The following is a 12079-nucleotide window of genomic DNA, read 5'->3' as shown; positions in this document are numbered from 1 at the left end:
TGTATCAATCTATAATATTTGTGTTTCAATCTAGAATAAATGCTTCTATTTGTGTATCAATCTATAATCAATAATCTGTGTGTCAATCTATCATAAACACATATCTGTACATAAATCTATTATAAATACTTAATATATATTTGTGTATATGTTATCAATCTACAATAAATACTTTGTGTGTTAATCTAGAATATTTCTATTTGTCTATCAACGTATAAGAAAAACTTTATTTGTGTATCAATCTATAATCAATATTTCTATTTGTCTATCAACCTGCAATAAACTTTATTTGTGTATCAATCTAGAATCAATATTTCTATTTGTGTATCAATCTAGAATCAATATTTCTATTTGTCTATCAAACTGCAATAAACTTTATTTGTGTATCAATCTAGAATCAATATTTCCATTTGTCTATCAACCTGCAATAAACTTTATTTGTGTATCAATCTAGAATCAATATTTCTACTTGTGTATCAATCTAGAATAAATCTTTTGTGTCCACCTACCTTAATTCTTCTTTGTGTGCCAGAACAGATAAATGCATACAAATCAAGTTCCTGAATGAGATCAATCAATTGAATAATTCTACATCTCCTGTGCCCTGATTTGTAGGGGGTGAACCCGTGGGGCTCCAGCTGTGCAGGAATGTGGGGGAATGCACCCTAAAATGTCACAAATAAATAAATAACCAGAATAATTCCACAATCTCATTTCCAGGGAATGCACCCTAAAATGTCACAAATAAATAAATAAATAACCAAATAATCCCACACTGCTTTTGAGGGGCTGTGTGGGAGAACAAACTGAGCTTACTGGCAGGTGCCCTGGAACTCTCAGCAGCTGCAACAGCCTCAGGCCCTTCCTGCAAAACCAAAAATGCACCTGGGCAAAAGTCAGCGCTTTTATTTACAACTCCAGCAGCAGCAGGAGGAACAGGAGGAGGAGGAGGAGGAGGAGGAGGAGGCGAGGAAGATGCTCCAGCTAAAGCAATGATTTATTGGGAATGGCAGCAAATCAAAGGGACAGTCCCTGCTTACGGCAGCACTTAGGAATGGACAAAGGAAACCAGGCTGGCTTCCTAGTGGCTCTCTCCCTTCTTGCCCACTACCTGCAGGAGGAAACAGCACAGTCAACCTTCTTTGCCAAAAATTCCCTTTTTTTCCCCCAAAAAAATCCCCATGTCCCCCCCAGAATGCTCAATTTCCCTGCCCCGCAAAGCTCCCTTTTCTTGTCCCCAAAACTCCCTTTTTCGCCCATCAAAATTCCCTTTTTTCCCATCAAAATCCCCATTTTTCCCATCAAAATACCCATGTTTTTGGGATTTTGGGGTTAAATGGGAATTTTATAAGGAAAAAAATGGTAATTTGGGGGGAAAAGTGAAGTGTGTTACAGAGGGAAAGTGGTTATGTAGAGGAAAATGAAAAAGAAAGGAGAAAAAAGGCAGAAGAATTAGGAGAAAGGAGAAAAAATGGGGATTTTGGAGGAAAAATGGGAATAAATAGGCAAAAAAAGGGGGAAAGTAGAAAAAAAGAGGAGAAAAAAGGAAAAAGATGGGAAAATGGCAAAAAAAAAAAAGGGAAAAGAAGAAACACTGGCAGCCAGTGTTTCAGTCTGGCAGAATGAGGGAGGTCTAAAATCTGCTTTTATTTTAGAGCAGCAGAATGATTTCTGAATGATTTTCAGTGGCAGTGAAAGGCAGGAAAAGCTGTAAAACTCCTTTATTATTAGCAGCAGAGAAATGAAGTTTTAGTTTCAAAAAGAAATTAAGTTTTGGTTTTGCTGTAAGAACTAAGCAGTTCATGTAGGTGTCATGTTGGTGTTAGTGCTTTGAACCTGCTGAAATGTGTACCATAAATACTGAAGCAGTTGATTCTAAATTAAAAAGAAATAAAATAAACTGCTTGATTGCAAAAGAAAGAATAAAAGCAAGGGGCTCACTCGTTTGAAGTCGTTCATGTTGGTGGCCTGCACTGGAGTGCCAATAAATGTGAAATATGTGATTCTCGTCGTCTCTTCGTCGCCATGATTGGACTGCACAAACAACTGCCACGGGGAAAAGCCAAAAGAAGCACTTGTAAAATTTCAGATTTTCATTTGTAGATTTTCATTTCAGAACAATCCTTTTGCCAGGATTTTTTCTGAGAGGCCTCAGGAACAAAATGAATAATTACCTGCTGCTGTGCAATGCAACAGGGTGTATCTGTGATTGGTGTGATGGGGTTGTTTTTAATTAATGGACAATCACAAGATTTAATTATCATTCTTTTCTATTCCTTGCTAGCATCTGATGAAATCCTTTATTATTTTACTATAGTTTTAATAATGTATCTATCATAAAATAATAAATCAGCCTTCAGAACCATGGAGTCAGAGCTTTGCTGTGGGGATCTCTGTTTGTCAGAGTGACTTTGAGAAAAGTTCCAAAGTCTTTTTTCCCACCTTGAAGAAGGAGTCAGGACTCTCAAGGTTGTTTATTGGATCTTATCTAGAAAATTCTTTTTTCTTGTCCAGCAGGACAGTCCCAGGCACTCTGTGTTATGTCTTTATATTAGAAACTTATGTTTTTAATATGATGTGTGTATTTTATGATGTGATTTTTAATGATGTGTACAATTATGTACCAGTACCTATCCCCTGTGTTAGACAGGGAGCTTCTGCTCCAGACCAATGCAGAAGTGCCACCATCACAGAAGGAGAGGGAGAAAGTTCAGTTCCCTGCATCTTGCCATACCAAAACCACTAAAATCTACTTTTCCACCCTGGGATAACTTCACTATTATTCTGTTTAATGTGTCCTGACTTGCAGACCTTCACCTGAGGTTGGTAACTTTCAGAGCCAGAGGTGTTCTGGGCTCTGTGCAAGGCTCTCTGAGCCCTTGGCCAGAGGGAAGTGCTGGCTTCTGACATCTCCCCCTTGTGTGCACACCCCATCTCTGCCCTCCAGATGTGGCAGCTGACCAAATCCCACCTTCATTTCCATCACACACATCCCTGTTATTTAACACCGATTCATGGAGCAGCCTGGAACCCCAGCAGGGATTGCCCACAGCCCCAGGCTGGCCGGGCTCTGACACAAAGTGACAAACAGCCAGCAGTGCCACTGCCCAGCTGGTGGCACTCACAGTGACACTGTTGACGTTCTGGAACTTGACGTAGCGCAGCTGCACGATGCCGTCCTCGCGGATGTCCTCGGGGCCCAGCTGCAGCGCCTGCGTGGGCTCGCTGCGCTCGGCCTCCTCAAAGTCCATGGAGCGCGGCAGGTTGATGAAAATCTTGATGGACTTGGGGCCCTGCCCTGGGACACACAGGGAATGGGAATTACAGTCCCAGGGATGGATTTGGGGCATGGACACACACAGGGAATGAATGGGAATTACAGTCCCAGGGATGGATTTGGGGCATGGACACACACAGGGAATTGGAATTACAGTCCCTGGGATGGATTTGGGGCCATGGACACACACAGGGAATGAATGGGAATTACAGTCCCTGGGATGGATTTGGGGCATGGACACACAGGGAATGGGAATTACAGTCCCTGGGATGGATTTGGGGCATGGACACACACAGGGAATGGGAATTACAGTCCCAGGGATGGATTTGGGGCATGGACACACACAGGGAATGAATGGGAATTACAGTCCCTGGGATGGATTTGGGGCATGGACACACACAGGGAATGAATGGGAATTACAGTCCCTGGGATGGATTTGGGGCATGGACACACACAGGGAATGAATGGGAATTACAGTCCCTGGGATGGATTTGGGGCATGGACACACACAGGCAATGGGAATTACAGTCCCTGGGATGGATTTGGGGCATGGACACACACAGGGAATGAATGGGAATTACAGTCCCTGGGATGGATTTGGGCCATGGACACACACAGGGAATGGGAATTACAGTCCCTGGGATGGATTTGGGGCATGGACACACACAGGCAATGGGAATTACAGTCCCTGGGATGGATTTGGGGCATGGACACACACAGGGAATGAATGGGAATTACAGTCCCTGGGATGGATTTGGGCCATGGACACACACAGGGAATGAATGGGAATTACAGTCCCTGGGATGGATTTGGGGCATGGACACACACAGGGAATGGGAATTACAGTCCCTGGGATGCATTTGGGGCCATGGACACACACAGGGAATGGGAATTACAGTCCCAGGGATGGATTTGGGGCCTGGGACACACAGGCAATGGGAATTACAGCCCCAGAAATGGCAGGACCCAGCCAGGAGCTTGCACACCCTGCACAGTGGGAGCTTGGTTATTATAAAATGCTGGGAACATTTCCATGGATCTCACTCTGGCCTGGAATTGAATCCAGGTCTCTCTCCAGGCTACCAAACTGTGAACACTTCTATTTGTGTACCAAACCACAATAATGATTGTATTTGTGTATCAAACTACAGGAAATATTCATTTATCAATCTACAGTAAATACTTTGTGTGTCAATCTATTATAAACACTTCTGCCTGTGTATCAAACTATAGCAAATATGGTATTTGTGTATCAATGTACAGTAAATACTTCATTTTGTGTATCAAGCTATAATTGCTATTTTTATCTATAAGAAATACTTCCATTTGTATATCAAACTGCAATAAATAATTTGTGTATCAATCTATAAGAAATAATTCTATTTGTGTATCGGTCTATCATAAAAACTTTGATGTGTGTATCAAACTACACCAAATCCTTTATTTGTGTATCAACCTATAACAAATATTTCTATTTGTGTATCAAAATGCAATAAACAAATTGTGCATCAATCTATAATAAATATTTCTATTTGTGTCTCAAACTGCAGTAAACACTTCTATCTGTGTATGAAACTACAGTAAATACTTGGATGTGTTTATCAATCTATAATAAATACTTTTACTTGCATATCAAACTATAGTAAGTATTTGTGTATTAATCTATAATAAATATTTCTATTTATGTATCAATCTATAATAAATCTGTGTGCATCAAACAATAAGAAATACTTTATTTGTGTATCAAGCTGTAAAACATACTTCTATGTGTGTATCCACCTATAATAAATATTTCTACTGTGTATCAAACTATAGCATATATTTGTGCATTAAAATACAATAAATACTTTATTTGTGTATCCACCTATAATAAATATTTCTTTTTGCGTATCAATCTATAGCACTTCTATGTGTGCATCAATATATAACTGATATTTCTATTTGTGTATCAAACTATAATAAATACTTCTACATGTGTATCAACCTATAAAAATATTTCTATTTATGTATCAATCTACAATAAATACTTCCATGTGTGGATCAATCTGTAATAAACATTTATATTTGTGTACCAGTCTACAATACTTGTAAATGTGCATCAATCTATAATAAATACTTCCATGTGTGTATCCACCTATAATAAATATTTCTATGTTTGTATCAAACTGCAATAAATAATTTGTGTATTAATCTATAATAAACACTTCTATGTGTGTATCAATTTACAACAAATATTTCTATTTTTGTATCAAACTATAGTAAATATTTGTGTAACAATCTATAATAAATATTTCTTGTTGTGTATCAATGTATAATACTTTGTGCATCAACCTATAACAAATATCTCTATTTGGTGTATCTAACTACAATGAATTGTGTATCAATTTATAATAAATATTTCTATGTATGCATCCACCTATAATAAATATTGCTATTTGTGTATCAAACTTCAATACTTTATTTGTGTATCAATTTGTAATAAATATTTCTATTTGTGCATCAATCAATAATAAATCTACGTATGCATCAAACTCTAAGAAATACTTTATTTATCAATTTATAATAAATACTTCTATGTGTGCATCCACCTACAATAAATATTTCTATTTGTGTAACAAACTACAATTAATAATTTGTGTATCAATCTATAACAAATATTGCTATTTGTGTATCAATCTATAAGAAATACTTCTATGTGTGTATCCACCTATAATAAATACTTTATTTATGTATAAATCTACAATAAATACTTCTATGTGTGCATCAATCTGTAATAAATATTTCTGTTTGTGTATCTATAATAAATACTTGTAAATGTGTATCAATCTATAATACTTTGATTTGTGTATCAAACTACAATAAATAATTTGTGTATCAATCTATAATAAACATTTGTATGTCCACATCAATATATAATAAATACTTGCAAATGTGCATCAATCTATAAAAATACTTCTGTGCATATCAATCTATAATAAATATTTCTATTTGTGTATCAGTCTATAATTAATACTTGTATCAATAGAAATACTTCTCTTTGTGTATCAAACAATAGGAAATACTTTGTGCATGAATCTATAATAAACATTTTGATTTGTGTATCACTTCTCTTTGTGTACCAAACTGTAGGAAACACTTTGTGCATCTATCTATAATTAACTGATTTGTGTATCAAACTCTGATCTTTGCCCATCAATCAACAACAAATAATTCCACGTGTGTCACTCACCATTGTCTGGCCCCTGCAGTTTCATAGAGTAAAGCTTGACAGGCTGACTAAAAGCTACAGTGATGAGCAGCTGTGGAGGGAAAAAACCAAAATTACACACTGGTTTGTGCACTTGGAACCAAGTGGAAAACAACAAAGAGGGAAAAAACCAAAATTACACACTGGTTTGTGCACTTGGAACCAACCCAGCACAGGAGACAGGAATAGGGCAGCTGTGGAATAAAATGCTGGGCTCAGTTCCCCTGTTCCACCCATCCTGGGCCTTTACTGCCCTGTGCCTGGGCATTCTCAGGGTGGAAACCTTGGGAGCCTGCAGGAGAACATCCTGGATCCATGGGCAGCACATCCTTTCCTGCAGCCCCTGTCCCACGTGCAGCCCTGTCCCACGTGCAGCACACACCTGCTCGTCGCAGTCGGACTCCAGGTAGGAGGAGTCCTTGCGCAGGCAGTTCTCGAAGCCGTGCTCGTCGCTCTCGTTGAGGCACTCGCAGCCAGCCTTGTTGATGAAGGGCAGCAGATCCATCTGGGGACAGAGAGCACAGCTGCTCACACCTGGGACAGCCACAGCACGGCACACAAAATGCATTTTAATGACTAGGGACATCCTTTATTCTTAGGAAATGTGTATATGTCAATATTTACATTTTCTCAGGCAGCTCTGCCTAAAACCCAGCTATTTGCCTTCAAGCACATTTGTTGTAACACTTGAGCTACACAACAAAGCTGTGGGCAGCTACTCACATATCCTTTGGGGATGTCAGTGTCCTCGCTGTTGCCAGGATCGTTCTCCAGGTGCTGTTTGATTTTGTCCTCCAGGCCCACGGCATCTGCTCCCTGGTACTGGTCGATGCGCACCTTGTTCCGGAAGAACAGGAACGTGGGCGTTGCTGAGATGTTGTTGGTGGCAGCCGTGCCCTGGGAGCAGATGGGAGTCCCCATTAGTGCTTCAGGCAGTCTCTGGGAGCTACCCAGTGCCACCAATAAACCCATTTAGTTCATTTTTTAAAATGTATTTAATTCACCCTAGTGCTGTGGGGTGAGGATCAGTGAATTTCTGTGCTTTCCCACTGCTCCAAGGCAGGGCAGCACAGCAGGGATATTTGTCCCTGGCAGGGATTTGATCTCCAGGTTGGGAGCAGTCACTGCCAGGGCTGCTGTGCCCTCGCTGTGCCCTGCTGGGCAGCAGGAAGGTTCTGGAGCACACACCTGGCACTGGTGCACGTCCACCTCCAGGAAGGTGGCCTGCGGGTATTTGTTGCTCAGGGCGTTGAAGGCGGGCGCGATCCGCAGGCAAGGGCCGCACCTGCGGGAAAAGCGACACTTCCATGAATTCCGTGCCTGGATTCTTTGTCATTGCCTGCCCCACATGGAATCAGAATGTTCCTGCTCTCCCTGATATCCTGCTGGAAAAGCAGCCTCTCTACCTGGCTGTCCGCTGCTGATACAATGAACTGTGACATTGGGGAACCTGCAATTTATTGTCTTTATTCGCAGCGTTTTTACCACAGTCCTGCTCAAGCAAGTGTTACAAAGGGAAAATACTACTAACAAAAAACTCATGTCTTTAGCCCATCCAGGGAAAAAATTATATTTACACACAACTTAAATATTTAATGGTCAACACGTATCGAATTGTTCCCACAACAAATCTCATTTACAGCTCTAACCAGTTATTCCCATATTTATTTGGCCCTGGGAGGACAGAGTTGGTTTCTTTTGATTTAATTGCATTGCCTTGGATGAAAATGTGTATTTTTTATTTATTCTGCGTCACCAAAAGTGTAGGAAGTGCTCGGCTGCAGCAATTCCTGTAAAGGGAGTTTCTCACTGAGAAAGAGAAACGAAAAGTGGAATGAAAAAACCCCGACGCAGAAAATTGGCAAAAAACCACCCATAACTAAGAGGCAGCAGCCACAAAATAATGAGGTGCCCTATGAACCCCCAAAGACCCGAGATTATCACTATTCTCCCTAATTTCACAAATTAACGGGGATAATTCACATATCCAGGTTTATTTGGTGACAAATTCATCTCGATTTCATCACAGTCGCACCTCCCTGCTGAGGAGGGGAAAAGGGAAAATCTACTTGTCCCGGGCAAATGGGGTGCGGATCAAGGCAAGTTTTATGGGGCAAAAGATGTTTTTGCAAGTTTTAAGTTGCTTTTAGTGCTGTCCGTGCCTTGTTCCCATCACTTTGCTGCCCTTTAACGGGGCTTTAAAGCAGCGCAGCCCCTGCTCCCTCAGAGCGCCTGAGGGATGGCGGGTCCGCGGGCAGTGGGTTCGGCGGGAAAAACGGGAATTTATCCCAGGATCTGGGAACATTGTGTTAAAAATCACGGAACTTAGAAAGGCGCTGATGCTGCGACTGCACTGACGCGTTCCGGAGCGCCCCTCACGCTGCAACCCGCGCCGGGGAAACCCGAATAAAAACACGGCAACAGCGGAGCCTTTCCCGGAGCCTGAGGCGGAACGGGCGCGCAGGAGCCGCCCCCCGCCCTCACTCACCCCCTCATGGTGAATTTCACCACGGCTAAGCGGGAGCCGGCGGCGCTCAGCTCGGGCTGGAACTCGGTGTCGTTGGCGATCACCTTCACGCCCGCCATGGCCGCGGGCCCCGGTGGCGGTGCCGGGTGCGATGTGCAGCGTCACGGCGGGCAGGACGCCCGGCATGCACCGCTGGCACGGGCGCAGGCGCGGCCGCCCCGCTCCGCTCCCGCCCGGCCGCCATCTTGGGGTAGGGCAGTGCGGATGCGGTGACGTCACCGGCCGCCATTTTGGGAACGGGCAGCGAGGTCGCCGGCCGCCATTTTGAGAACGGGCAGCCGTGAGGGAGCGGCGCCCCCTGGCGGCCATTTTGGGAAAGCGCAAGCGCGGGAATTTTGTGAGGGGAGAGACGCGATTTTAAATATCAAAATAAAACTTCAGTACTAGTTTCGTCATCAACTCGTTTTTTGGTGACGTTATGGGGATGACTGATGTAAATTTTTGTCACCTTACTGAAATTATGCTTTTTAATAAAGTCGCGCCGCCGCGATACGGAAAAGAATTGCGAAATAAACACCGAAGCCAAAAGAGGGGAAATAAGATATAAGTGCTTGTAATAACCACAAAATAAAACCAAAATTAAATCCAGGACTTTCTCCGACCCAATTCGCAGCGTCATTTCTCACAAGTTCCCAACGTACTTTAGAACCATGAGCAGCACACCCGCCCCTCAGAACATCCCGCAGGCTCCCCGCCCCTCAGAACATCCCTGAGGGCCACTTCATAATGTCACTTCAAGACGTCTCATAATTCCGTTTTTCCTGCTAAACACCAAGAATATCCCCAGCACTCTACCCTCGCCTGCTGTAATTCAAAAGCCTCGCAGCAATCGCTAACCAATGAATTAATTTTTAAAGCAAGTAATCACCGGCGGCTTCCCCGCGCTCCCTCAGCGTCACCCGGCGGTTTCCACGGCGGCGGCGCTTTGCCGTCAAGCGCGCCGGCCGGGGCTTTGCGCCGGTGTCACGTGACGCGCTGTCGTCCGGCCGCTGCCGCACCGAGCGCGGCGGGGCCGCGGCGCCCGGGACACCCGCGGGCCGGGACAGCGCCCGCCACCGGCACCGGCACCGGCACCGAGCAGGTGCGGCAGGGACCGGGGCGGGAGAGCGGCTCGCTGCCGGCGGGAGCGCGGGGCGAGCCCGCGGCGCTCCGCAGGCCCCGCAGCATCCCCTGCGCCGGGAGCGCTGAGCAGGCTGCGGCAGCGGCAGGCGCGGGGAGCCGGGCGGTCCGGGACCGACACCCGGCTGGGCCGGAGCCCAGGGAGCCAGGGATCCCGGGACAGCGGTAACGGAGCACGATGGGCTTTGGGATTCCGTCAGGGCTCACCTCAAAGCGAGCACCGGGTTATTAATGGATGGATGGAGGGTTCCATCGCTGCTAACGGAGAGGCTCCTGGCAGGAATGGATTCTCTGGGGGGGTTAAATGCCTTTTAATGCCGATTTTTTGCTACCTCGCAGCCTTGCCCGGCTTTATTTCCCTTTCCCGTGCCAGACGCGGTGCTCTTGGCACCCAGGGATGGGATTTGGGGTGCTCCAGCTGCTTTGGATAACTGTCCTTGGTGACAGTTCGAAACAGGAAAAATTACAGTGGCTTCAGTGTGCCATCAAATTAAGCACCGGGAAAACATGCAAGAGCCTTCCCAAGGTGTTAATTAACTCCACTCTCGTGCCCCAAATTAGTGTTTTGTTCTCTCTCTGGGTTTGGAAGCTCCTGCATACCCAGGGAAGGTGTTCTCATTGTATTCTCCCTCTCCATCCCTAAGTAACAATTAGAAAGTCTAACCCGTCATTAGATTTAAAATCATTAGATTTTCCCAAAATGCATAAACAGCCCATTCATAGCTATGTTACACTATTTAACACTGTTCAGTGCTATTTATTCGTATTTTGGGGGCAGATTATTGCACACAAATCCTGTGATTAATTCTTTCCTCGGTGGAAATGCAAATGTTTGGGAAGAGCTGCTCTGGTGTAACAGAGGCAGGGTTACTTTTGCTTTACCTCTTCCTCCCATGGGTTTGTTTTGTTTGGGGGCTTTTCTGTAAAAATCCACAGTGTGGATTTCTGGGTAGACAGCTTGGAAAGGGTTGGAGTCTTGGATTCAGTGTTTCACTCCTTGTACTTGAAAAATCAGTTTAGTGGCTTTACTGAAATAGGAACTGATCCGGGATTAAATGTGCCTAAGTCCCACCTCCAAGCAGAGCAGTTCAAAGAGTCACGCATTAGTTAACATTCTTTTTTGTTCATTTCCTCATTTAAATAATTGCTTTCTGTTAAAATAATTTAAAAATTCTATTTTTGGGAGGGTTTTTTAACACATCCCTGCATTTGTTCTGTTAATTGTACAATATTGTTATGTGTCTCCCACATCCCTGCGTTTGCTGTATGTCTAAGAGTACAATTATTTCCGTATTATTTATTTATTATTACATGCAAGGTTTTATGTGAGAAAATTTCAGGGGGAGGAAATAAATACAAGGATGATGTGTGTACATCCCTGTGTACGTGGAATAACAATAATCTGCTCCATTGTGTTCTGGGAGGAAAACCAGGATTTTGGTGCTTATGGATAGACACCAATTTACCCCATGGAGACACAGGAGGAATTGTACTCGTGGCATCTCCATTTTGTGTTTCCAAGTTCCCTTTTTTTTTTTTTTGCTTTTGGGACAGTGCTGATTTGCTCCTGTACTTTGTCATCACTGATGTCAAAAAATGGAATTATTGATTGTTTTCCGACAAAAAGGCATTTTGGTGCTGCCAGGGGCTGCACTTGGTGTGTGCTGGGGCTGAGCTCTGGAACCCAAATTCCTGAGCAATCAGGATGTGGCTTTTCCTGAAAAGGAAGTTTTTTATGAAGGCCTTGCGCTGCCACGGTCACAAACTAGAAGGAAAGAGGTAGTTTTTGTTTTTCCTCTCTCTCCCAGAGCCTTGCTGTGAAATCCTCTGAGAGCTGGCCTTGAAATGGGACTGTCAGGGGGTTGATAATGTGGTTTCTGCATGGAAAATCCCAAATCTCTTAGGGTTA

General features: G+C 43.7%; 2 protein-coding genes across 6 annotated transcripts in view; one reads left to right on the top strand and one right to left on the bottom strand.

Moving 5' to 3' along the window:
* Positions 1-891: 891 nt before the first annotated feature.
* On the bottom strand, positions 892-9194 carry LOC102067405 (thioredoxin-like protein 1). The gene is made up of 8 exons (XM_074533725.1): positions 9013-9194; positions 7713-7809; positions 7248-7421; positions 6907-7029; positions 6507-6576; positions 3126-3298; positions 1942-2046; positions 892-1111 (listed from the first exon to the last, which is right to left on the bottom strand). The coding sequence occupies exons 1-8, from the start codon at positions 9108-9110 to the stop codon at positions 1082-1084; spliced, it is 870 nt and encodes a 289-aa protein (XP_074389826.1). The 5' UTR covers positions 9111-9194; the 3' UTR covers positions 892-1081.
* Positions 9195-9973: 779 nt separating this feature from the next.
* LOC102075488 (WD repeat-containing protein 7) overlaps positions 9974-12079 on the top strand; it is a 36150-nt gene continuing 34044 nt past the window's right edge. For 4 of the 5 annotated variants that reach the window (XM_074533724.1, XM_074533722.1, XM_074533721.1 and 1 more), the window contains exon 1: positions 9974-10132. The gene's annotated coding sequence lies outside the window, so the exon portion shown is untranslated. Of the gene's footprint in view, positions 10133-10193; positions 10336-12079 lie in introns of those variants that run through there. The other variant, XM_074533723.1, reaches the window with a different exon arrangement.

The sequence above is a fragment of the Zonotrichia albicollis genome, chromosome Z (assembly GCF_047830755.1).
Source record: "Zonotrichia albicollis isolate bZonAlb1 chromosome Z, bZonAlb1.hap1, whole genome shotgun sequence".
NCBI classification, from domain to species: domain Eukaryota; kingdom Metazoa; phylum Chordata; class Aves; order Passeriformes; family Passerellidae; genus Zonotrichia; species Zonotrichia albicollis.
Note: the sequence above shows the minus strand (reverse complement) of the source record. Positions and strands in the feature narration are given on the sequence as shown.

What these genes read in the sequence shown, in the direction of transcription:
- LOC102067405 (XM_074533725.1), bottom strand. Translation starts at nt 9,110, where the DNA reads ATGGCGGGCGTGAAGGTGATCGCCAACGACACCGAGTTCCAGCCCGAG. An exon ending in ACTGCAGGGGCCAGACAATG is followed by an intron (nt 3,299 to 6,506) that starts GTGAGTGACACA and finishes TGTGTGTCCCAG; the next exon opens with GGCAGGGCCCCAAGTCCATC. An exon ending in AGAACGTCAACAGTGTCACT is followed by an intron (nt 2,047 to 3,125) that starts GTGAGTGCCACC and finishes TCCCCGTGGCAG; the next exon opens with TTGTTTGTGCAGTCCAATCA.